We start from the raw sequence: 25,632 nt of genomic DNA on the forward strand, positions 1-25,632 counted from the left end.
AAAAAGCAGAAAAAGAAAAAAAAAGAAGATTGGCAACAGTTGTTAGCTTAGGTGCCAATCTTTTAAAAAAGAAAAAAGAATTTCTCTTTAAAAGAATGATCATAATTTTAAATAGTTTAACAGAATTTCACTAAATATTGAAGACTGATTTTATTTGATTTAGATTTTTTTAAAAAAAATCCAGAAACCAGCTGATCTATGTTGTTCCAAATGCTGTAATAATCAGGTTTTGCTGTAAATTCCAATTCCTTGTTAATTTGAGAAAAAAACTTTGCATATCTAGATATCCAAAAACGAAGAGGTAGTAAAATGTTTTAAAATTGTTTATTGAAAATCTTAATGCTTTACTTAACATTTTTTAGGAACACAGAATTCATAGAAATTGGAAACCATTTAATAAATAAATGTATGTTTTATATTCTATATTTGTTACCCCCAAAAGTTAACCTCAACTAATCCAATCCCCTTTATAGTTTTCCTTTTAAAAACCAAGTTGTCACTGCAATATAGGAGTGTGGAAAGTAGTAAAACTGTCACAAGAGAATATTGTGATCACATATCAATTGACTCGAAGGTGACCTTATTATTTCTTATTTTAAAATTTGTAATTATCAAAGATCAACATCCCAACATCTTCCACGACTGAAAAGGAACCACATCGTTGTAGGCACTGTTACTTTAACAGTGTGCGCCATAACTTCAAAAGCTTGGTAATTAAGTGGACTATCTTAAGGGCTATGTCACAGTATCCATAAGGAATTCTAATTTTCAATATTTTCACATCTAAATTTTTTGTCACAGGCGGTCTCAGTTTAAATTCTTCAGGAGAACGATTAATTTGATAATAAACATTTTTGATAATACTGTCGGCAGAGATTGGACATATGAACATAGATAGTACTCTGGATATGCTGCGGAGAAGTTTAACTCAAAGGTCCTTTGGTTAATCGGGTTGCATTTACCAAGGAGCTATTGGCTACAGACCTGCTCCTTTCTGGTATTTTTCCAGTCAAACCCAGATACTGCTGCTGGTTCTGCCCAAGGCCCAGATCTATTTCTGATGCCCTTATAAACTGAAACACTTTTTGAGTCCCTACTGTTTATCAAATGAAGAATGAACAGCAAACTCTAGAATTCAACCCTTTACCCAATGATAGCTTAATACTTTCTAGTTGTATTTTCCCTTCTTTACCTGTATCCTATGCTTCACTCATACTAGACGTGTTCTTCCTAAATATGTCCCTTATTTTCCTCTTTCCACAGTATTTCTTCTACCTGTTTCACTCCACTTTTTCCACTTGCAGATGAAATCCTCTATCTCCCCCCTCCTTCTGGACACATCTGAAATGTCAGCTCCTTAACGAAAATTTTTCTGATCTCTCTAATTGATGAGATTTCTCTATTTTAAATACCTACTGCCCTTTATATTTCATTGTACTTAACCCTGTCTTTATTGTATTAGTTAACTGTATTTTTTACCATCCCTAACAAATCACAAAAATTCCTTGTAAGTAGGGGTGTCTTAATTTAGAAACAGTAGAATATCATAAAGGATAGGGTGATATGGTGATTTATAATAAGAAATGTGCATTTGGTCTTCCTCCCATCCCTGGCACAGAGCTCCCCAAACCCTTGGAATTTCCTAAATGATGAGAAAGATAAAGGCATCTTTTGTTATGGTAATGAGGTGACATTTGGAAAGCCCTAGTTATCCTAGCTGAGGGAGTGGCACACCCTAAACTCCATAGGGACAGAAGCTCCTGTATTCAGGACCCTTCTGGACCTTGCCCTGTGTATCTCTCCATCTGGCTGTTCATTTGTATCCTTTAATATCCTTTGTAATAAACTTGTAATCTACTAAGTAAACTGATTTCCTGAGTTCTGTGAGTTGTTCTAGAAAATTAATCAAATCTGAGGTCATGGAATGTCCAATCTATAACCAGTCAGTCAGAAGCACAGGTCACAACCTGTGGGATCTGGTACTACCTCCAGGTAGATAGTATCAACATTGAGTTGAATTGTAAGAGACTCAGCTGGTGTTGGAGAATTGCTTAGTGGTGTGGAAACCCACACATTGGAGATAGGCAGAATGCGAAAGAGGTTATGGGAGATACTGAAAACCAAGCAGAGGAATTTTAACTTCCTCTTATGGGCAACAGACAACCATAATTGAACAGAACAAGTGACATAAAAGGAAAAATGGTTTAGGAAAATTAGTCTCATTACAATAGGTAGACTAAGAGGAAAGAGTGAGGCTCTAAGGAGATTGCAGAAGAAGAGCAGTACACTGAAAAATTAATATGGTGGAGAAAACAATGTCCCTTTGAAGAGGAAATGTAAATAACCTATGGAGAGTTCAAAGATGCTGAAATGCAAAAGCAAAACCAGAAGTTCTTTACTTTTTCTTTTTGAGGAAGATTAGCCCTGAGCTGACGTCTGTGGCAAATCCTCTTTTTTTTTTTTTTTTCCAATCCTTCTCTTTTTGCTGAGGAAGATAGGCCCTGAGTTAACACCTATGCCCATCTTCCTCTACTTTGTATGTGGGATGCCTGCCACAGCATGGCTTGATGAGCCATGCTAGGTCCACGCCCAGGATTTGAACTGGCAAACCTCAGGCCGCCAAAGCGGAGCACATGAACTTAACTGCTGGGCCACCCAGGTGGCCCCCAGAAGTTCTTTATTTTTATCTAGCCATCTTCTGCTTTACTTTTTAGAGAAGCTTGAAAATATACATTGTTTTGCTTATCCCAGTTGATGACTAATACTACTACTACCTAGCTTTCTTAAAGTGGGTATCTGTCCAGAGGACTCAGCTATTTTAAAAGATTTTGATAATCTCAAAATCAAGTTTTCTGGAATAAAAATCACCATCAGACTTAAATTTTGCACTACAAAAGATTCATTTAACAAATACTGAGGGACCAGCCCCGTGGCCGAGTTTGCGCCCTCCACTTTGGCGGCCCAGGGTTTCACCAGTTCAAATCCTGGACGCGGACATGGCACCGCTCCTCAGGCCACGCTGAGGCGGAGTCCCACATGCCACAACTAGAAGGACCCACAACTGAAAATATGCAACTATGTACTGGGGGGATTTGGGGAGAAAAATGCAGGAAAAAAAAAAACCCAAATACTGAACAAGCTCTGTGCCAGCACTGTGCTAGCACTAGGGTATACAGCAATGAAAGGAGTTGCTGCTCTCAGAGAGCCTACAGTCTAGATGCGGATGACTAGCCTATAATGTGACTAACCATCCTGGTTTGCCCAGGATGAAGGGGTTTCCTGGGATACAGGGCTTTCAATGCTAAAACTAGGAAGCCAGTGACAAACAACAAATGCTAGTGGTAGCCAATTTCCCAAAATGGTCCCCAAAGACACCCCACTCATGTTTTTATGTAGTCCCCTCCCACACTAAATAGGGCAGACCTTCATAAATAAGAGCACATTGTGGAAATGCCCATGTGTAACTTCCAAGGCTAGGTCAAAAAGACATTGTGGCTTCCACTTTGCTCTCTCCAGGGGAAGCCAATTGCCCTGTTATGCGGACACTCAAGCAGCCCTATAGAGAGGTAGGTCCCCTTGGTGAGGAACCAAAACCTCTTGCTGTGTGTAAATGAGGCATCTGCCCAGGGGATCCTCCAGCCAGTCAAACTGTCACATGACCTGAAGCCCTGGCCCATATGTTCACTGCAATTTGATGACACCCTGAGCCACCCAAATTCCTGACTTAGAGAAACTGAGGTAATCAAAATTTGTTGTTTTAAGCTGCTAAATTTGGGGGTAATTTGATACAGAGTAATAGATAATACAATGCTATGGAGAAAAGTTACGCTTAGTAAAGTCAAGAGTTGGGGGTAGGCACTATTTTTGACAAGATATGGATAAGCCCCTCTTATAAAGGCATTTGGGCAGAAATCTTAAAAGTAAGGGAGCAAGCCAGAAAAAGAATGTTCCAAACAGAAGAATAAAGGATTTCTAAGACTTGTAGGAACAAAAGATGCTCCATAGCTCCGTAGCCTTGTTAAAGGAACATCAAGGGGGTCAAGGTGTCTGCAGTGGGGTGAGCAGAATGGGGAGAAGAGTGTGGCAGGAGATCAGAGGCAGGGCTGGGGGTGGTGGCAGATCATATAGGACTTCCTAGAATAAAAAAGTGTCTTAGTTTATTCCAGCTGCTATAACAAAATACCACAGTCTAGGTGGCTTATAAACAGCAAACTTATTTCTCACAGTGTGGAGGCTGGAAGTCCAAGATCAGGGTGCCAATATAGTCTGGTGAGAGCCCTCTTTCTGGTCACAGACTTATTATATCCTCTGTAGAGTCTCTTTTAAGACAGCATTAAGCCTGTCATGAGGGCAGAGCCCTAATCACTCCCCAAAGGCCCCACCTCCTAACACCATCACCTTGGGCATCGGGTTTTCAACATATGAATTCTGGGGGGGGGGGCACAAACATTCAGAACATAGCAATAAGGTGTTTGAACTCTACTCTGAGCCACGGGAAGCCACTGGAGGGTTTTGAGCAAGAAGAGCAAAGTGACTTGACCTAGATTCTTAAATCCGTCTGTATGTTTGCGTAAAGGGCCGCTCGGATTCTGAAGACGCGATGTTTAGTGCTGTAACAGGGCTGCCTGGTTCAGCCAGGCTGTGCAGAGGGGTCTAACCCCCCTGAGCCTTTAACATTCATGTCCCCATAGCCCTGCCCTGCTACCTAGGAGGCCACATAGTTAACGGAGCACACGGAATGGGGCTAGTCCGAACTGAGATGTGCTGCTAATTGTAAAACACACATTGGAGTTCCAAGATTTAGAACCAACAACCGAATCTAAAATTTCTCATGAAACCTTTTGCAGTGATTATATGTTGAGATGGCAATATTTTGGCTACACTGGGTTAAATAAAATACATCAATCTCACCTCTTGCTTTTGTAAAAACGTGGCTACTATTCGAGTTAAGATTGCATACGTGGCTTGGACTACACTTGCACGGGCAGCGGCTCGGCTGCGGCTCTTTGCTCCTCACTGGCCAACTCGTCATTCACTAGTTTCGCCTGCGCCCTTCGCTGGAAGGGCCGCCCCAGACCCTCAGGTTTTCCCGTGAATTCCCTCGGTCTCCGGCCTGAGGCTCCGGTTTCCCGGACTCCAGCCGCCCGGCGAGGGCTCAGGTGGTCCGACTGGCGGCTAAGCAGCAGCCCGCGCTTTCCCGACATCCATTCATCGGGCTGCAGGGGCGCGGCGCGCGGTCCTCGGAGAAGCCCGGACCCTCGCGTGGCCGCCTGGACCACTCCTGGGAGACCTGCTGACCCGAGAGCCGCCCCGGTACCCCACACCCACTTCTCGCGCAGTCGTCGCCTTAACCACCGCGCAACACGAAAGAAAGTAGCGGAGGTGGCGCGGCGCCCGTCAATCAACACCCACCTCAGGCCGACTGGGCGGGGCCTGGTTAGCCACATACCTCCCTCGCCGTCCGCCCTTCTTGTTCTCGGAGGGGGCGTGACTACATGTCGGGAGGCGGGACTTCCTGTCCAGCTGGGAATAACTTCCCTGGTGTGCCGGAACTGCTCTCAGAGCGAGTCCGGAAGTCAGTGTAGGCTAGTTTTTCGTGGCGGCTGAGGCCGCTTAAGGACTGAACGCCTCGCGGGGTCGGAGCTCTGGTCTCTAGATTTCTGCTTTGGTCGCCTCTTATTTCCCGTCTGGCGATGGCGACGTACACCTGTATCACCTGCCGGGTGGCCTTCCGCGACGCGGAGCTGCAGCGGGCCCACTACAAGACGGATTGGCACCGCTACAACCTGAGGCGGAAAGTGGCGGACATGGCCCCAGTCACCGCCGAGGGCTTCCAGGAGCGTGTGCGGGCGCAGCGGGCCGTGGCGGAGCAGGAGAGCAAGGGCACCGCCACCTACTGCACTGTCTGCAGTAAGAAGTTTGCCTCCTTCAACGCCTACGAGAACCACCTCAAGTCCCGGCGGCATGTGGAGCTGGAGAAGAAGGCCGTGCAGGCCGTGAGCCGGAAGGTGGAGGTGATGAATGAGAAGAACTTGGAGAAGGGGCTGAGCGTGGACAGTGTAGACAAAGATGCCGTGAACGTCGCCATCCAGCAGGCCATCAAGGCTCAGCCGTCCATGTCCCCCAAGAAGACCTCCCCAGCGCTTAAGGAGGAGTCCAGGAGTCCCGCGGCGGTGGCTGATGGAGGACGTGGGACTCTCGACAGAGACCCGGCGGAGAAACCTCCCCGGCTCCAGTGGTTTGAACAGCAGGCGAAGAAGCTGGCAAAGCGGCAGGGAGAGGAGGAGAGTGAGGAGGAAGAGGAGGACCTGGATGAAGACGGTCAGGGCTCTGTCTGGGGGCAAGGGGAGGACTGGTCCCCCTTGAGTGTCCAGATGTACGCTGGAGATTGGAGGCGGGAGGTGTCAGTTTTTACGTGAAAATGATGCGTGAGGATGTTTAGATGCTTTCCGAAGTGACCTGCCTGGCCAGCATCCGCACAGGGAATTCCGTCTGTTTAGTTCGCTGTTGTAGATTCAGGGCCTAGAACCCTACTGGAGGGAGAAAAATAGGTGCTTAGTAAATATTTATAGAATGTGTCGTTGAATGAGGAAGCTTTTAACAGATGCCTGAGAGGACATGTTACGTGCCACCCCATCTGCTGTAGAATTTGTAATTCTACTGGGTCTCTAGGGGTGATGGTTTTGTACTTCATTTAGTTGATTCAAACAGTAAAATGATTGGTTCAGAATCAGCTAGCTAACCTGAAATGAGGACATTGAGCCGGTAACCAGGCCTCCTTGACTTTGTGACCTATTTATTCCTTCCTTCCCGCATCACTTCCTATTAACACTGATATTGTAGGTGTTCGTATAAGCATAGGAAAGAAGTAAAAGACTTCCATTAAGGCGTTTACTCTGAGCTGGAAAAGGAAGATTAAGGAATTTCTTAGCCATACGAATTGGTATGTGGTAAATGAATAGATAAAATTGAGATCTTGAAAGAGGGTTTGCCCTCAGACATAATTGGCACCCTGTCTCCCCAAATATAGGACTGTACCACTGTGTGTTTGTGAATCTTTCTGGTTTTTTGATTATGGTTAACGCTTTTCTTCAACTAACTTTGTTTTTCAAATCTCTGGCCTGAAGATTGGGAAGATATTGATTCTGATGAAGAACTGGAATGTGAGGATGCTGAAGTGATGGACGAGGTGGAGGGGCAGGATGCAGAGGAGGAAGAGTCTGGGGGAAGCCCCCGCCTTGGTGCCATCCCTGTAACGGACTGCTTATTTTGTCCCCATCATTCAAGCTCCCTCGTGAAGAATGTGGCTCATATGACTAAAGTTCACAGCTTCTTTATTCCTGATATAGAATATCTTTCTGATCTTAAGGGGCTGATTAAATATTTGGGTAGGTACAGTAGTTTTACTTTTAATGAGAAAATACCGCATTATTGGAGGGCAGGTCTTAAGGGAACATTAGTTTTGTGTTTCTTATCGATCTTTGATTTAATTACCTGCTTATTTTGTGAAGATCAAAAACTTGATGCATGCTCTTTGAATTGTGGAGCTAAATGGTGAGATTTAATCTGGCTGTAGAAAGCTCCTTTCATATTTTTTTCCTCAAATTATTATTCCAGGAGAAAAAGTTGGTGTTGGGAAGATTTGCTTGTGGTGCAATGAGAAAGGGAAATCGTTCTACTCCACAGAAGCTGTACAGGCGCATATGAATGACAAAAGCCACTGTAAGCTCTTCACAGATGGTGATGCTGCTTTGGAATTTGCAGACTTCTATGATTTTAGGTAAGTCTTTGGCTTGTAATGTGAACCGAAGTGTGGTCCTCATATTTGCATTGAATGATATGAGAAATATCATTGACACTGAAGTGTGTCTTTATGTGATATGTTCTTTATAACTCTCGTAACACTTCTCATTCCCTCTCATTTCACAGATAAGAAACTGAGCCTAACAGAGTTAAACACACACATCTAATAAAGACAGCTGATAAAGCAAGGATCTCAGGCGCAAACTGAAGTTTGTCTGACTTGAAAACTTATTTTTGTTTTTTTTGGATTTAAATGATCAGGAGTTCAGTTTTGTCAGTTGCATTGTGAACAGGGGGCACAGAAATTAGGTTTCACATTTTGGTTTCCCTGAGAATCCTTGAATCACAAGCTGTCTCCTAAGAAGTTGGGATGGTTGCTGAACGAGACCAGTCCCAGGCATTTGATGGTGAGATTGTCCCTTAGGTGGTTCACCCTTAACTAGAGACTTGAATAATTCGTACATCATGCAGCAAATCTACACTCGGCATTTGTGAACAGCTTCTTCCTGGTGTCAGGATGCCTATGACGTAGCAGGAGTGTGCTACGCAAGCAGGGGTGTATAATTACCACGCCAGGCGTGCGTCGTCCACGTGACACAAGTGTTCAGAAAAGTCCTAGTCTTTTAAGTCATCCTTTTGCCTTTTCCTCCTGATGTCTCGTTTCTCTCTTGTAGTGAGGGAGGATTTTTCATTTTAGCCACTTTGATGGCTGTGTAGTGGTATCCCCTTGTGGTTTTAATTTGCCTTTCCCTGTAGTTGAGAATGTTTTTATATATTAATTGGCCATTTATCTGATCAAGTCTTTTGTTTTTCTATTGGGTTATCTGTTGTACTATTAACATTTTAGTGTGCATTTCTCCAATTATTTTCTTTGTATATTTGAACATTTCTCAGAACACAGATTCTTCTAGAACTGCACTGTCCAATATGGTAATTACTAGGTGTACTAGGTGTACTCATGTGGCTATTTCTTAATTAAAAATCAAATTGAAAAATTAAAAATTCAGTTCTTCAGTTGCACTACCTACATTTCAAAGCTCAGTGCTTAAAAGCACGTGTAACTCATAGCTACCATATTGGACACACAGACATAGAAAATTTCTCTCATCACACAGTTCTTTTGGCCAACACTGTTCTAGAATTTGGCTTTATAATGGTTAAATTGACAAGAGCTGTATCTCCAGTTCTGCATTCTCCTCCTCTTCCTCTCTGGCGGCCTTCCTAGGGAGAAACAAATAGATGAATTTAGTTATAGGTCATTTGCACACTGTCTTTTTTTTTTAGGACAATTTTAGGTTCACAGCAAAATTGAGCAAAAGGTACTGAGATTTCTCGTATGCTCCCTGCCCCCACACATGCATAGCCTCACTCCTTATCAACATTCCCCCTGGTGGTACGTTTGTTAGAATTGATGAACCTACATTGACCCATCATCATCATTCAAAGTCCATAGTTTGTATTATATTTCCCTCTTGGTGTTGTACATTCTGTGAGTTTGGACAAATGTATAGTGACATGTATCCACCATTGCAGTGTCATACAGAGTAGGTTCACTGGCCTAAAAAATCCTCTGTGCGCCACCTATTCATCACTCCCCCCTCCCTCCATCCCAGCCACTGGCAACCACTGGTCTTTAATGTCTCCATAGTTTTGCCTTGTCCAGAACATCATACAGTAAGAATCATGCATATGTATGTAGCCTTTTCAGGCTGGCTTCTTTCACTTAGTAATGTGCATTTAAGGTTCCTCCATGTCTTTTCATGGCTTGACAGCTCATTTCTTTTTGGTCTGAATAATATTCCATTATCTGGATGTACCATAGTTTATCCATCCACCTATTGAAGGACATTTTGGTTGCTTCCGAGTTTTAGCAATTATGAATAAAGCTATAAACATCCATGCACAGGTTTTTATGTGGACATAAGTTTTCAGCTCCTTTGGGTAAAGACCAAGCAGAGCGATTGCTGGATCATATGGTAAGAGTATGTTTAATTTTGTAAGAAACCTCCAAACTCTTCCAAAGTGGCCGTACCATTTTTCATTCCCACCACTAATGAATGAGATTTCCTTTTGCTCCACATTCCCACCAGCAGTGAATGAGAGTTCCTCTTGCTCCACATTCTCACCAGCATTTGGTGCTATCACTGTTCTGGATTTTGGCCATTCTACCAGGTGTGTCTTAGTGGCATCTCATTGTTTTAATTTGCATTTCCCTGTTGACATAAGATGTGGAGCATCTTTTTACATGCTTATTTGCCAACTGTGTATCTTCTTAGTGAGGTGTCTGTTAAGGTTTTTGGCCCATTTTTTAAGTGGGTTGTTTGTTTCTTATTATTGAGTTTTAAGAGTTCTTTGTATACTTTGGATAACAGTCCTTTATCAGATATGTCTTTTGAAAATATTTTCCCCCAGTCTGTGGCTTGTATTTTAATTCTATTGACATTGTTGTTCACAGAGCAGAACTTTTTAATTTTAATGAAGTCCAGCTTATCAATTATTTCATGGATTGTGCTTTTGGTGTCGTACCTAAAAAAGTCATCACCAAACCCTGAGTCATCTAGATTTTCTCCTATGTTATCTTTTAGGGGTTTTTATAGTTTTGTATCTTACGCTTCGGGCTGTGATCCATTTTGAGTTCATAGCTCATTTGCACACTTTTACTACAGAGAAAATGCTACCAAGTTGTTTTCTCTCCCAGACCGTTCAGCTTGCAGTCCCTGCAACTGTTTATCCCTCCCTTTTAGATAGCTAGTGGGTTCGCCACATTTACAAATACAGTTTATGTCTTTTAGTTAAACTTGAGGTGTTCGTCTATTTATTGATGCCACTTCACTATTACAGGAGTAGCTACCCAGATCACAGGGAAGGCGAAGACCCTGATGAGGCCGAGGAGTTGCCTTCTGAAAAGAGTTTAGAGTATGATGACGAAACTATGGAGCTAATTCTACCTTCTGGTAAGTGTATTTGTCAAAAATGAATAGCTTAATGCCAGTGAGATTGTTGGAGAGGCATGTTCCTGTCCATTCCCTTCCATGCTGAGGGAAATAGAACATAAAACTTAAAAGTGTGGGTTTATGTTCTCAGGTACGTGGTAAACTCCAAAGGTTACCACTTAGCTCTGTGTTGGCTATTTAGTTTAAATTGGATCAGTATTTTTACTCCTCTTATGACTCAGAATGCTCTGAATCAGTTATTTCTTTTTAAATATGTAGGCCCTTTCTGTTCTGTTGTCTGTCTATTTTTTGGTCCCATTTAGGTTTTTCTTCTTAATCTTGATTTATTCTTATTCTTTGAACTGATTCCTGCTTCCTAGCATTGCTCAGACTTCCAGATGGTAGCCTGGCATGGGTGTATCTGATTTACAGCACCCGGGTTGCCTCTCTGTGTTCTGGTTGTAGGGGTGGCTTGGAGTTTGAATTCTGCCTTCTGCTTTGGAGAACAGGATTCATAATGGTGGGAATTTATCCCAGGTGTGAAAGATAAAAGCCATGAATATGAGAAACATCCGCTATTGTTTATGATGTTATGATTAGCTGGTAAGAATGGGGAAGCTACAGAAAACATATGTGAGCAGGACAGGAAATGGAATGGTAGAGATAATAAGATCCTAATACCTGGTATTTACTGAGTTATGTTATTTTATATGTACATTATTTTATCTTTGCAACAAGCCTGTCAGTTAGATTCTGTTATCTTTATTTGACCTATAAGTCAGCTGAAGCTTAGACAGGTTGGGTAATTTATCCAAGATCATAGACCCAGTCAATGAAGCCTTTTCTTCACTTCCCAACACTGCCTCAGAAGATTTGCAGTAGTGGTGGGGTCAGGAGCAGCCACCTTGCCAGTGGAAATGTCTGTGATGAAGAAGCCACTCTCTAGTGTTGTTTTCCACATAGAATGTCACTGCTTAGGTACAGCCAGCCCTATTTAACTTTTTTAATAACCTTTTAAGGCTAAGGGCAGCTTTAGAGTATGAGAGTAGAAGGCAAGGGCAGGCACAACCTGTCTTGAAGATGTAATTCTTCCTACAGTGACAAGAAAGCTATAATGCAGTAGAATATTGTGGCCTGTATGATACACAGTAGCAAAATAGGCCTAAATATGTCACAGAGAACCTCTTCTACTGTAGTCTTCCTCTGGTGAAAATACCAGTACACATCATCAGAAATGAGTTTAATAACTTTTTTTCTAAGACTTATTTTTTTTTAGCCCTTTGTCTCATTAGCTTCTACATCCTTAACTGTAGAATAAGATCACAACAGACCTAGAGTAAGTTGAATAAAGATGGTCCCTGTAAAGCAGTGTGTGGCATGTAGTAGGACCACTATGAATGTTGGCTTCATTTTGTATCGACATTAGCACATTATGTTATAAAAATGTGCACAATGAGCATTTCATATTTAATAAATATAGTCTAATTGAGAGAAATTTTCACCTGGACTTAAAATTTTTGAAACTTAAAGAGACTTCTTAGCTATCTAGAAATCATTTTCCTAGGATGATTGAGTTTTCTAAGGTCAGCCAAAGCCAAAATGGGCATCTTCTTAGGAATACTCTCTCTCTCTCCCACATCCAGAGGATTACTGTGTGCAGCTCCTAATTGGCTTTTGATTATTTTTTCTTTGTTTTCTCTTTACCCATTTGTCTGTGTCACCATTACAGCTTCCTGTCTGCCCATCTCCAATCTGGTGTCCACTTGACCACCAGAACATTCTTTCTAAAACAAACACCAGTCTCTTTTCCCTCTGGAATTCCTCCGGGGGAGCCACTGCCTTCAGGGTAGCTTAGTTTCTCCAGCTGGTCCCCCAGGTATCTTGTGCGATTCCTTTACCCTCCCCCTTGAGTTTCCCTTCTCTGGCACTTTGCGTGTGTGGTGCCTCTGTCTTACTCCTGTTCTTCCTTTAAGACTTGGGTTCACCCCCCTGGAAGCCTTTCTGAACTCAGCTCCTGCCCTGCATAGGGAGAGTCTCCTCTGTTCCTATGACACTTGCGTATCTATCATAACATTCCTCTCACATCTCTGTAATTGTTGGCTTGCTTGCCTGTCTGCCCCCATTACTTTTCAGAACAAAGATTACTTCTTTCATCTCAGCAGAGGCTCGCAGACACACAGAGCCAGATACATGTTTGTTGACTGAGAGGTTGGAGGCAACTTTTAAAAGGAAAGCAAGGTTGATTCCTTTGGGCCTGCCATAGTACAGGAAAAGGAGAGCAGAAGGAGCCATTCTGGGCTATGAAGTGACCTCGAGGGCTTAGAATGATATTTGCCTGCGGTACTGAGCAGCAGATTGCTTTGCCTTTACATTGTCATGTAGTCAAAGAAGAAACTGGCATGAAATTAACCTGAAGGTCCAGTTTCCCTGGTTTTTGAAGCCTGGGTTTCCTTGCTCACAGCTGCAGGTGCACTGACTGAGTCATGTTACTTAAAGGGTTGGATAATAAAGCTCAGGATGGCTCTTTGGCCTGGACTTGGAAGTAGTGAGGTAGCTGGTGTGGTGTTAGAGCACTGTGAAATACTGTACTTTTAGACAGATTCAGGAAAGATCTAACCAACAGCCAGATACTACCTTACCCTAGAGGTTTTTAACTGGGCCATGCACCCTTGTTTTCTGTGTGCGCATGGGCTCTTTTCCGGGAGAAGGTGATAGCGCCTTAAAGTCACATATGTGGCCGTGCACACTTTTTTAACTGAGTGGGTAAGTGCATATTTTCTGGGGAAAGGTTGTAGTTTCTTAAAAGCATCTGTGACCCAGAGAAGATTAAGAACCACTAATAAAAATATCTATACATCATGTGTTACCTTCATGGGTCTTCATAGATGATTGACTGCTGAGACCTTATAATAGAGTTTTTTAAATAGCAACAAAACATAGCTTTCTTAGTGAGTCAGAAACTACCAATATTCTGAAATTTCTTACGGTTATACTGATACATTGCTTTTAATGTCACCCATACTTGTACCAGCTCATTTTAAAAATCAGTCATCTTTAAGTCAGTCTTGATGACAGTGAGGCATGATGGTTTGCTCCATGTCTCAGTACTGGTTTGGGAGGTTTTGTAATGAACCAAGACAATGGGATATCTCTGAATAAACACTATGTACCATGTAGTGATATTACAGCAGTATATTCCATCACCTGTTTGTGTCTTGGAACAAATTTATCATTCAGAAACCTCTTCAGTTATGCTCAGTTGTATGACTGGGTTAGCATGGATTTTAATGTGAAGCTAATTGGAGAAGGATTCTCATGTGGAGAGCTTAGTGATATTTAATCAACCACACTTAGTAGAGTCTACTTTAAACTGGTTTCAAAGTCAGGACAGTATTTGTGATACCTTGGATTGAGTTAGTTCAGATCAAGATCACAGAGCCAATAACAAAGAGCATCCAGTAGAGGGCACTGTGGCATTTATTTTGAAGCCTGGGATCTGGCTCAGTTTCTTGAGTTTACTTCATTGCTGTTTAGTTCCTGTGGAGTAGGCTGGTGTGAAAGACACGTCCAGTTAGCTACTGACTAGCCAGATGAAACTGTTAGTGGATCCACAAGAAATACGTAATTAATCTTAGGAAAATTGTAGTTGGAGATATTTTGTTTTCCACCATCTAATGTCATTGATTGTAAGGCTATTTGTTAGGTAAGAGTGGACAGTTCTCTAAGCGGTTGTTGCTCTGATGAAAGGTAGATGGACAGGTTGTAGCTTCACCGTAGCTCAGGCAGAACCCATCTGTTAGTTATTGGGCAGTCACACTGTGTTCTAAAAATAATTTTTCCTGATGAGGGCCTTCAAGTTGAGTTGTACTTAGCACGTTATACTTGGTGCTTAATGTCAGGTGCTCACTGTCATTGACCCAGGGCAGGGCCGCTCTGAGCACTGTATGTTTTCTGTTCTGCTTGCTGTCAGAAACCTTGTCATTGAGTAATGAAACCTTTTCAAGGATGTTTTAAAAAGCCACCTTCAATATATATTTCCAAATGCTGCTTAAGAATATAACTAGATTTATTATGTACGAATAACTACCATATCATTTAATGATTTTGAAGTAATCATCATTGCAAATGTGGAGCATCCTGACCTAACATTATAAATAGAAAATCACAATAAACAATGCTGGGGTTTCCTGCAAGAGCCTCCATTTAAGCTTGAGTCTTATCTGTCAGCTGTATCTGGGAGCTTGGTTAACTCTTATGCTGCCAGAGCGGTCAGGGGCAGGGAAACATGTTTTCATCCCTATTGGTATCTAAAGACCATAGCATCTTTGAATTGAGTTTCTCTTTGTCAGGCTCTTGAGTCTGATCGCAAAACAATCTACTGAAAGCAACTACTTTTCCATATCCGTGTAGCAATCAAGCTGTTTTCTAGGTAGCTTGCCAGGTGTAGGGACTTAAAATAAACTGACAGAATTTTTTCATGTAAATTAAAGGTGTAGATCCTAAAAGCAAATATGGCATCCACAATATTTATAGCATCCTGTTTATGGTCTTTCTGCACAAAAGATTCTGAACGAAATGGTTTTATGTATGTAAATGTAGAACTTTCCTAGAAACCATATACATGGTACTACCTACCGGTTTTTGCTTTATTCATTTTCAGTGGAAATAGCTGTTTCATATCTTGTGTATATGCTGCTGTTAAATTTCTACGTGTTTACGTCTGTCTGGGAAGGTATCTGATTGCTTATTTTTTAATATTTCTGTGAAAGCATAGCTTGTATTAGTAAGCTCTCAGGTGATGCTGATACCACTGGCCCGGGATCACCTTTTGAGAGCCATTGCTCTGATGGAGCCTGGAGTTAGTCATCACTGAATCCTGCCCCTTCCTGCCCCACCTGCTGTGAAGCTAAGATATAGGGGTCAGCACACTCTTCCTGTAAAATGCTGGATAGTCAATAGAAATTGATTTCTGAAAGCATGATTGGCTTGCATAGTTTTACCAGATTCTTCCGAATAGGCAAAAGCTGTAAAGAGCATTCAGCTTAATCATCTTTTAAAATTCTAGTTCACCAGGTGATTTCCGTTATTTAGAAAGCAATAGCACAGGCTTTCTTAGCCTAGACTCTGCTGACATTCTGGACCAGATAATTCTTTATTGTGGAGGGCTGTCCTGTGCATTGTAGGATGTTTGGCAATATCCCTGACCCCTTCCCACTAGAGGCCATGAACCCCACCCTAGCTGTAACAACCAAAAACTTCTCCAGTCATTGCCAAATGCAACATCACCCCTATTTGAGAACCACTGCTATGGAGAATTTAAGCAAAAGAAAGGTGGATTGATTTCTGTTCTAGGTGCAGACTGTGGCTTGTAGACTTGAACATCAGGATTGTTCTCTGTGCTTAATCTTCTTTCCATAAAAAAAAGTTAGTCCCTTACCTCCCAGGGCTCTATTGGCTGTGTCAGGGAGGCATATTGTGTATAAGTAAGTACAAAGTGCTGAACTTTTTGCTTAACAGTGACTTGCCATTCTCTCTCTCTCTTTTTTTTTTTTTAAATCTCTACTTCTGGTTTTCTTTCTTCCATTTTTTAATATGTTGCTTCATTTTTCTTCACCAGATAGAGCACTGTTTCTTTGGGCATATCCATTTTCCAGCTAGATACCCTTAAAAGTCTGATTTGGAAAGCCCTTGCTTTATAGCTCTGCCTTTGAAAAACTATCCAACTCAGTGTTTAAATATTGCTCTTTCAAAAAACAGGTGCCAGAGTGGGTCATCGCTCCTTGATGAGATACTACAAACAGCGCTTTGGCTTGTCAAGAGCTGTAGCAGTTGCCAAGAATCAGAAGGCCGTGGGCCGGGTACTCCAGCAGTACAGAGCCCTGGGGTGGACTGGCAGCACAGGTATGTCGATGCCGATGGCCGTGAACCAACCCGGGAGCTTGCATTACAGGAGGGGGCTTGGGTGGAGCTGATTCCATAGGATCCTCTATGTTGTCCTTAGGATCCTCTCTAGGGGAACTTAACTTCTTGGCTCTGGGGACTTCCGTTCCACTTGGTATGTTTATAGCAATGAACCCAAAGCTCCATGACTTGAAAACTTCATATTCCTGGCACAGTAACTTTCTAAAACTGTGTATACACTATTAACTTTTTCAGAAGGTAATAGTTACAAAAATAATTATTTAGTAATCATCAAAGGTTGAAATTATCCTGGAGGTTACCCAGAGGAATTAAATAGTATTCTTGTGGCAAATAGCTTGAGCTATGGAGTCAATCATGACTTATCTGAAATACTTATAGGCTCTTATACGATGAGCACAAGTAATTTAATTAACCTGAGCCTCTATTTCCTCATTTATAAAATGGAGATGATAATAATAGGACCTACCTCTTGGAGTTGTGCAGGTTGAATGGCATAATGCTTGTACGGTATAGTGCATGCACATAAGAAAGACTAGCTATCACTCCTTTCTATAATTTTCCCATAGAAAACCTAGTAAGAGTCAGAGGAATAAAGCAGGCCACTGAAATTGTTAAGCTTTGAAACCTCATCAATATGAAATTATTTAAATCCATTCTGATGTGTATGCTGTATGAAGCTCCATCCTTAGATCTTCAGGGAGCATAGCAGTCCACTAGAGGACTGTGGAGAGGATAAGAGGAGAGCTCCCTTCTGATGGCTGGAAAGCTCTGGACAACTGCCATCCATTGTAAATGCTACCATGTTTATCTACCGTGGTTTCCTTCACTATGGCTACCTGTGAGCTGTGAGGCTGCTAAATCTAGCAGACACTGACTTCATCTGACTCTTGTCAGGAATTGTCTGACTCAGTTTAGAGTCTCTGCCTTTCTCTGTCCCCTTAGATCACTGGGGCTTCACCTTTGGGCTCATGGACTCTCTCCAGATGACGAAAAATAAAGAGACTAATCCCAGTGAAATGTATATATATGGAATTTCTAGTATGCAATTCTGCAGTGTGCATAAACCCCCCAGGCCCATTTCGTGGAGACCTCAAGTTAGCAACTCTTATTTAAATGTAAGAGCCCCAAACTAACTTTGAGATTCTCTGCAAAGATTGGATTTCTCTGATCAGAAATAGTAGACCCTTGCCTCATTTCTTATCCCCTTTCCAACCACAGGAGCAGCTCTTATGCGTGAGCGGGACATGCAGTATGTCCAAAGGATGAAATCAAAGTGGATGCTGAAGACAGGAATGAAGAACAATGCCACCAAGCAGATGCACTTTAGGGTCCAAGTGAGATTCTGAGGGTCTGCTGGGGATTGAGTGATCTGTCTCCTGCACAGGTGTCCTCCTTGCCTGAGGGCCACTGGGAGCTTTTTGCTGCTACTTCTCCCTGTATTTCATCTGTTCTGACCTAATAATAAAAGTCAGAATCACATTGGCTTTCAAAGGTCATTTTGGGACAGGGTTTAAAGGTTATGCTTTCACAAAGTGATTGTTGTGTCTACTGGACTTTGGGACCCACTCTGCTGCTTGGCAGTTGCCTTATCGCCTCAGCTTCTAACTGATTATGGCTGTCAGAATAACATGGGAAACTCAGGAGGGACTGGTCCACTCCAAACTTAGTTTAACTTTCAGAAGACTAACTTGACCTGTCGTGGCACTGGAACCCAAGGGGGCTTTAAGGTTTATGTAGGAGCAAAGTTAAGTGTCACTCATTTGAATGTTTCGTGGCTCACGAAGTAGTGAAAGTCTCTCAGGGCATGTTCATTAAATCTAGGCAAAGTTAAAGAGCATGTCAGTGGCTTCCTGTAAAGATTCTTTATTTGTAAATGTGAATACACAAGAATGACAGTGCTGTGCACATAGACTCCGCTTCCATTGCTGCCTTTACTTGGGCAGTTAGTTTAGGAAGAAAATAAACAAAATTTTAGATCCCATTTTAGAAACAAAAATTACCTCGGGGTTAAATCTCTGAAGAGATTCTCAGTTTAGGTGGTTGAGAGGAAGAAGGAAAATATTGGAAATGAAGTTCAAATCCATTGAGCTACTTTTGTGACTTTGGAAAAGTGAGTAGGTTTTTTGAATTTGTAAAATGAGGTGTTTATTACCTCACAGGTTGTTGTGGGGGTTAAATAAATCTACCAAAGGACCCATCACTCATTCAGTCCCTGGCACAAAGTCAGTGCTTCAAGTTCACCCTTATAGAGCAAACAGGGGCCCCACGGAGGAGGACCGGTGTTCTAGAGGGAGCAGGAGTCTTTCTGGGTAGTGGGTCCAAGGATGTCAGGAGAACGTGCTTGCGCTTACCATTCACCAGCCTTCGTTTGCTGTAGTCGTGTCTTTTCTTTACACTTTGGATGCAGCGTTGAATTAAGTACATTTCCTCAGTACATGGGCTCACTATCATCCAACAGTGGGGGGCTCCCTGGTTTTCATTTTGTTCCTTCATCCTGTTTTCTGACATTCTCCCTACACAAGTAGCAGCCTCTGTGTGTGACGCATCTTTAAATCTATATCCTGAGAAAATGATGTAGCGCTTCACGTGAGGTATGTTTTTAATTTATGCTTAACTGAAATGTACATGGCATTGTGCTATAGCTCCTGTCAGTTTGTTTTTCATTCAGCATTTTTTTCACTCAACATGATTCGCCTTGTTCGTTGCTTCTGACTGCTACGAGGTGCCCATGGTACATGTTCCCCATCTGGTGCTTACCTCCCTTGGAGCTGCTGCCTGCTCTTCTCCAACACCTGGTACCACACCGCTCAGCTGTTTGTGTACCTCGTTTGTATACATACCCTTTTAATTTTGAGGCATTTTTACCTGTGGGAGGCCATGAGGACAGTATGGTTGCTGACCTAAAAAATACTCCCTCTGTTTATTTATCTGCTTCTCCCAGGCTTCAGGAGATACCTTCTTAGTTCTGATTTTGGGTTTGTGAAACAAGCCTCTATCTCACCTCTATTCACATTATAATTTTTGTAGAATTCAGTTTATTGGCCTTTGTGGAGTAAAAGTCTTATTTGGGAGGGAGGGCAAAGAAGAGAGATTTAAACATTACCTCCTTATAGTTAAATGAACAAGACAAGAAACACGACAGATGAACTTATGTTGGGGGTGCTTCCTTGTGGCAGAGGAAAGCGTGGAAATGTCTATTGTTGATTTCCTTGTCATTCTCTCTTTGATGTGTGTCTGTGGTCCTCACTCTGAGTGGTTCACTCTGATCCCCACTCTGTCTTCTGTAGTTAGGATCCTTGGGCTTCCTGGCCATTCCCACACAGTTGTGTGCTACTGGCTCTCCGTTTTGGTTTTGCACAGCTGCATGTTCTTTTCCTGGTATCTTAACGCCTGTCATTTTGGAAAAGTGGGCAGATCCTGCCAGACAAAACTACAAGCTGAAAACTAGGGATGCTTGTGTCGCTTACTGCATACTTGATCATTTTAAATTTCCCTCCTTATAATACATGATTGACAAAGTGCTTTTCTTTCTCCAAATTTTTATTATTCTTATTTCTTTTTGATTAAATTTAATCCAAATTAACCTCAAATTAACTCTTTTTGATTAAATCCAAATTTTTAATCCTATCCCTTTTGATATTTCCCTTCAATGCCCATTGTCTTTAAGACAGCATTGTTCAAACTCAACAGTGGATACCAGAGTGATTGTATTAAAGTTCATCAGTACCAGGTTTGCGCTGGTGGCTGCAGCTGGCTGACTGTGCCTGGTGTGCAATCTTTCCCCTGGGAGTAATCTCAGGACCAGATGGCCCTGGCAAGTGGATTCGTCTGTCTTTAACTAGAGACATCAAGACTGGGATCAAAGTGAGAGAACATAATCTTGTTCCCTCTCCATGCATGTTCCTGAAGCCCCTGGTGGCTTCGCTGATTGTTTGCAGACTGGACGCTGGCTTGGTGTGTTCTCTCTGCTTTGCGGAGTGTGATTGGTGTTTTACTGAGTATGGAGTACTTTCATGAGCTGTGGTTTGTTTCTCCACTGTGAGCTGTAGGTAGCATGCCCGTTTCACAGAGGAGGAAACAGACTCAGGAAAGGTCATAACTTTTTTAAGGAGAGACAGAAGGAAGCCAGAGATGCTGATTTCTGGTGTAGTGTTCTTATTAATGTAACACACTGATACAGAATCCTTGGCATCATCCCATCCTAAGGAGCTCTCTCAGGGCTGTAAACATTTACTCGAGTCCATTAAATCTGCTGGATTTAGATCTTGTTCTAAATCTAGAAATACACGGAACCTAATGTTTACATTAATGTTATGTACAAGATACATACATAATAACGTAAATGTTACACACATGAAAGAAAACATCTCCTTTTTTTGCCTAGAATGTGAATGAATTTTGCCCCCAACCAGTTTTCATTATTTGTAGATTCTTAATTGTTAAGTTGCTTTCCTTCCACCTTAGTTATTTCTAAACTCTGTTAAGATCTCATTGGACATTATTAATTTGGAATTCACAATAATTTCATACGCAGAAGACCAGGTAGGAGCTGTGTTGCCAACTCAACATGCAGACATTTTTGTAAGAGAATTGCTGTCAGTCTACAGAAGTTTATAAGTGCTTTGAAGAATACAAGTCGTTTCATTTAGACTTACTTGCAATTGGCAAATTAATTGACACCAAAATTGATGGAGATTAGAAAGATTTGATTAGCTTGTTAATGCTGCAAACATTTGAATGTTGGAATAATAATTTATTGGTCATTTGTGGGGCAGACTTATTCCCTGGATCTGTTCTTCCTTCTTCCTGTGCATGTGGCTTCCCAGCCAGACTGCCTCTCTCAGCATCCCATGCAACAAGGTGTGGTCACTTGACTGAGTTCAGGCCAATGAATGTGAGCAGAGGCTATGGATGCAACTCAAGTACAGATCATCTCCAATTTTGAAACAAGTTGCTTTTTTAGACTCTGCCTCTTTTTCCTGTCATCAACCGGAGGTGAGGTGTTGCCACCCTCACCCATGCAGGTGAGGATAACACCTTAGGGGATGACAGAGCAATCATGTGAAAGGAACCTGGGTCGCTAAATGACGTCATGGAGTGGAGCTGCCCTGCCAATCCAGACTGGCTGGGCTTTTACATGAAATAAATTGAAGCCACTCTGTTGTGGAGTTTCTGGTACAGTAGCCTAGTTTATAATCTAATAGAGTAAAACCCCACGACAATGCTAATGGGACCTGGCATAATCCAAATTTGTTTAAGAAGCAGTTGGCAATTGCTCTTTCTTTTTTTTTTTTTTTTTTTAGATTTTATTTTTTTCCTTTTTCTCCCCAAAGCCCCCCAGTACATAGTTGTATATTCTTCGTTGTGGGTCCTTCTAGTTGTGGCATGTGGGGTGCCGCCTCAGCACGGCCTGATGAGCAGCGCCGTGTCCGCGTCCAGGATTCGAACCAACGAAACACTGGGCCACCTACAGCGGAGCGCGCGAACTTAACCACTCGGCCACAGGGCCAGCCCCGGCAATTGCTCTTTCTTATCTTCCCCCATGCTCCTGTCCTGAGGACACTGAGGTGGGCTAACTTCTCTTATGCAGGATTGGGGGACAGTTAGGGAAAAAGTGCCTCATGATCATTTGGTACTTTCTCAGGTCAATATTTTCAATATTACTTTTTTTTTTTAAGTTCTTTTGGAGACAGTACAACCAGAAACTAATATTTTAGTTGGCCAGTTTACAACATGCCTGCCAATTCTTTGATGTTCCTCCCAAGGAGAGGTCGGGTCTGTCTCCCCTTCCCTTGAAGTTGGGTTGGCCTAAGTGACTTTCTCATAACCAATAAAGTGCAGCAGAAGTCGTGCTGGTGACTTCCAGGGATAGTCATAGAGTGCAATTCAGCTCCCCCCTTGCTTCCTTGGACACTTGACCATGTATGAAGTTTGATGCCCCCAAGGAGGTCAGGCTGTGCAAAAAACCAAGCCACATGGAGAGGTCCCTAACCGTCCCAACTGAGGTTCCAGTCAGTGGCCAGCACCTACTGCCAGCATCGAGGGCCCCATCCTGCATGTCCAACCTTCAGATGATTGCCATGCCCTACTGACATCTGAGTGCAGCCATATGACAGATCCCAAGCGAAAACTGCCAGATAAGACCTTCCAAAAATCCTGACCCACAGAAGCAATACGCATAATGAAATAGTTGTCTTACACCACTAAGTTTACACAGCAGTGGTAACTGGAACACCTCACCGTTACACCAGCACACGTTTTGCATGGGTGACTTTTTTGGTTTCCACTTAACTGTCTTATGATAGAATTCTCTGGTCAATATGGTTTCAAGGGCAAGGACTTTACATACATTGTTTTACTCTATTTAATCTTTACAACAGCCTTAAGAGGTAGATACAATTATTATTCCCATTATATAGCTGAGAATCTTGGGCATAATATCCCAAGGTCATGCTGCTCTTAATCACCACACACTCTATCATCTATGCTGAAATATGAGAGCCTCCTTAAGTCAGAATTTTAGACTTTGATGGCACATTTACCTGACCTAGATCAATTCTCACCATTCTAATCTTCCCTCCCATACATTCAAGAACCTGGAGGCTCAAGATAGTATAATGTGGGGACTGGCTTAGTGGTCTAGAGGTTAAGTTTGCATGCTCCGCTTTGGTGGCCTGGGGTTCGCAGGTTTCGATCCCAGGTGCAGACCTAGCACCACTCGTTAAGCCATGCTGTGGTGGCATCCCACATAAAATAGAGAAAGATGAGCACAGATGTTAGCTCAGGGACCATCTTCCTCAAGCAAAAAGAGGAAGATTGGCAACAGATGTTAGTTCAGGGTCAATCTTTCTCATAAAAATTTTTTTTTAAAAAAGATGGTATAATGTGACTCATTAGTGGGACATATCAGTAACTGACAGAGCAAGGAAAACCTGTTTCTCTGTGTTTGCGTGCTGGTCGCTATACTACTCTGCAAAGTCAAACTTTTCAGCTCCTTCAAAAAACCTTTTAGTATAAACTGTTGAGTAAACATGATACATTTCTTTAGAAGATAAGATAGTGTATACCTGAAACTACACTAAAAGCATTAAAACTATACTAAAAAATTAAATCTGTCTCTTAAAGAAATCTACAGTTTTGATCTCATTGAATACAACCTCTAAATCCTGATTTCAAGGTATTTGTTATATTACTTCCTTATGTTTTCTTACTCATCACCATATTTGGTATTCCATCCTCAAGTACCATTTTCATCTGGGGTAATGTGTCTCAGACGTGTTGCCCTGCCCAAGATTACCCATTTTCTAAGCACAGCATCTGCAAATGTGGAAAATAAGACTCTGTTTATAAAAGCGAGGGATTTCAGTTTTTCCGAAGAGCTTTTTATAATGCTTAGTGCCAGAGGATGAGTATATTAAATTGACAGTAAATGGAAGCTATTGTACCATTTATGCTTGAAACGTGACTCTCCTTCAAGATGTCCTTCCTGTTTCTAATTCAAGTGAAGGAAATCTATTTGGATAATTTGGTAGTATATTCTTTTTATTCATCTTGAAACTTGGAATTTTTCCTGGAAATAAACACAAAAATATATAATATGTAAAAATTCAGTAATAATAAAAGCTAAGACAAGGAGCTTATGTGCCAGATGTATGCACTTTACATGTGTTAACTCATCTCGTCCTCACAACTCTGAGAGGTAGGTAATATCCTCATTTATCCAGGTGGGGAAACTGAGGCATAAAGGGGCTCTAGAGCTAGGAAGTGGAAGTGGCAAAGTCGGGATAGGAATCCAGGTAGTCAGCTCCAGAGTCTGCACTCTTCACCACTACATGGGCAGCTCTTAAGTCCTTCCGTCTCGGAAACCCTTTACACGCTTTGAAAGTATGGAGGAGTCTGAATAGATTTTGTTTTTGCTGGTTGCATCTATTGATACGTACCGTATTAGAAATTAAGACTGAGAAAATTTTAAAGTGTTAATTCATCTAAAAATAATAAAATCATTACATGTTAACATAAATGTATTTATGAAAAATAACTATATTTCCTTTAGAAAACTGTAGTGGGAACAGTGAGTTTATTTTACATTTTTGCAAATATCTTTCATATCCAGCTTAACAGAAGACAAATGGATTGTCATACCTGCTTCTGTGCTCAATCTGTCGTCTAACACGTACAGAAACTCCACTGTACCCTAATGGGAGAACAGGTGGAAAAGGCAACTAGCATCTTAGTATTACTATAAAAATAGCTTTGACTTTGCAACCCCCTGAAAGGGTCTTGGGACACCCAGGGGGTCCTGGATCGCACTTTGAGAACCACTGCACTACACTTCACTGCCTCTCGGCACGTGGGGTAAGTGTCTTGGCTGAACTCTAAGTGCTCCTTGAGAAAGGGTGTTTTCTCAAGTAAATCCCAGCCTGGTGTGTAGAAGGAACAGTGGCTGTGTAGTCAGAGACTGAGGTGCAGTCTGGTTCTGCCTCGGCAGTCCTTGACCTTCACTAAGTGACCTTGTTTGCCTGGCTCTAATTCCTCTTCTAAAATAGGGATAGTCACAAATCCCTTGCAGGGGCATTGTAGGCATTCCAGAAAATATGTGACAAGAAGCCTTACAGGTACTGACACAGGATGCCTGAGCAAGGGTAGCTTTTATTCCACATTGGTCAATGATGGCCAGGAAAGGAAGGAGAGGGGTCACATTCGACCAAAAGGGAAGGAAAAGAGAGGCAACAAGGGCAGACCTACAAACCCGTATCTTAGAACCAGATGTACCTTGAAAACCAGATATATTCAGAGATTCATAAATTTGGGGTTTTAGAAAGTTAATGTGGTGCATATACTGTTTATAATGTTAGACCTCCATAGAACCTAGAGGACCACCTGATAATCCAGCACTTTACTGGTTCTAGAGGGGGACAAATTCCACTCACACCAAGGCCTAGAAACAGCCTCGTGTCTGTTCAGGCCAGGTTTT

At 42.1% G+C, this 25,632-nt stretch overlaps 1 protein-coding gene across 1 annotated transcript; it reads left to right on the forward strand.

Moving 5' to 3' along the window:
- Nucleotides 1–5,555: 5,555 nt before the first annotated feature.
- Nucleotides 5,556–18,137, forward strand: ZNF622 (zinc finger protein 622). The gene is made up of 6 exons (XM_046672406.1): nucleotides 5,556–6,321; nucleotides 7,128–7,388; nucleotides 7,618–7,780; nucleotides 10,645–10,757; nucleotides 16,494–16,637; nucleotides 17,877–18,137. Exons 1-6 carry the CDS (start codon nucleotides 5,694–5,696, stop codon nucleotides 18,002–18,004), a joined length of 1,437 nt encoding a protein of 478 aa, XP_046528362.1. The 5' UTR covers nucleotides 5,556–5,693; the 3' UTR covers nucleotides 18,005–18,137.
- Nucleotides 18,138–25,632: the final 7,495 nt, after the last annotated feature.

Source organism: Equus quagga, chromosome 9 (genome assembly GCF_021613505.1).
Source record: "Equus quagga isolate Etosha38 chromosome 9, UCLA_HA_Equagga_1.0, whole genome shotgun sequence".
NCBI classification, from domain to species: domain Eukaryota; kingdom Metazoa; phylum Chordata; class Mammalia; order Perissodactyla; family Equidae; genus Equus; species Equus quagga.

Excerpts from the sequence above, each read along its gene's own strand:
- ZNF622 (XM_046672406.1), top strand. The coding sequence starts at position 5,694 with ATGGCGACGTACACCTGTATCACCTGCCGGGTGGCCTTCCGCGACGCG. Across the intron at positions 7,781-10,644 it reads GCAGACTTCTATGATTTTAG|GAGTAGCTACCCAGATCACA; the intron begins GTAAGTCTTTGG and ends TCACTATTACAG. Across the intron at positions 16,638-17,876 it reads GGGGTGGACTGGCAGCACAG|GAGCAGCTCTTATGCGTGAG; the intron begins GTATGTCGATGC and ends TTCCAACCACAG.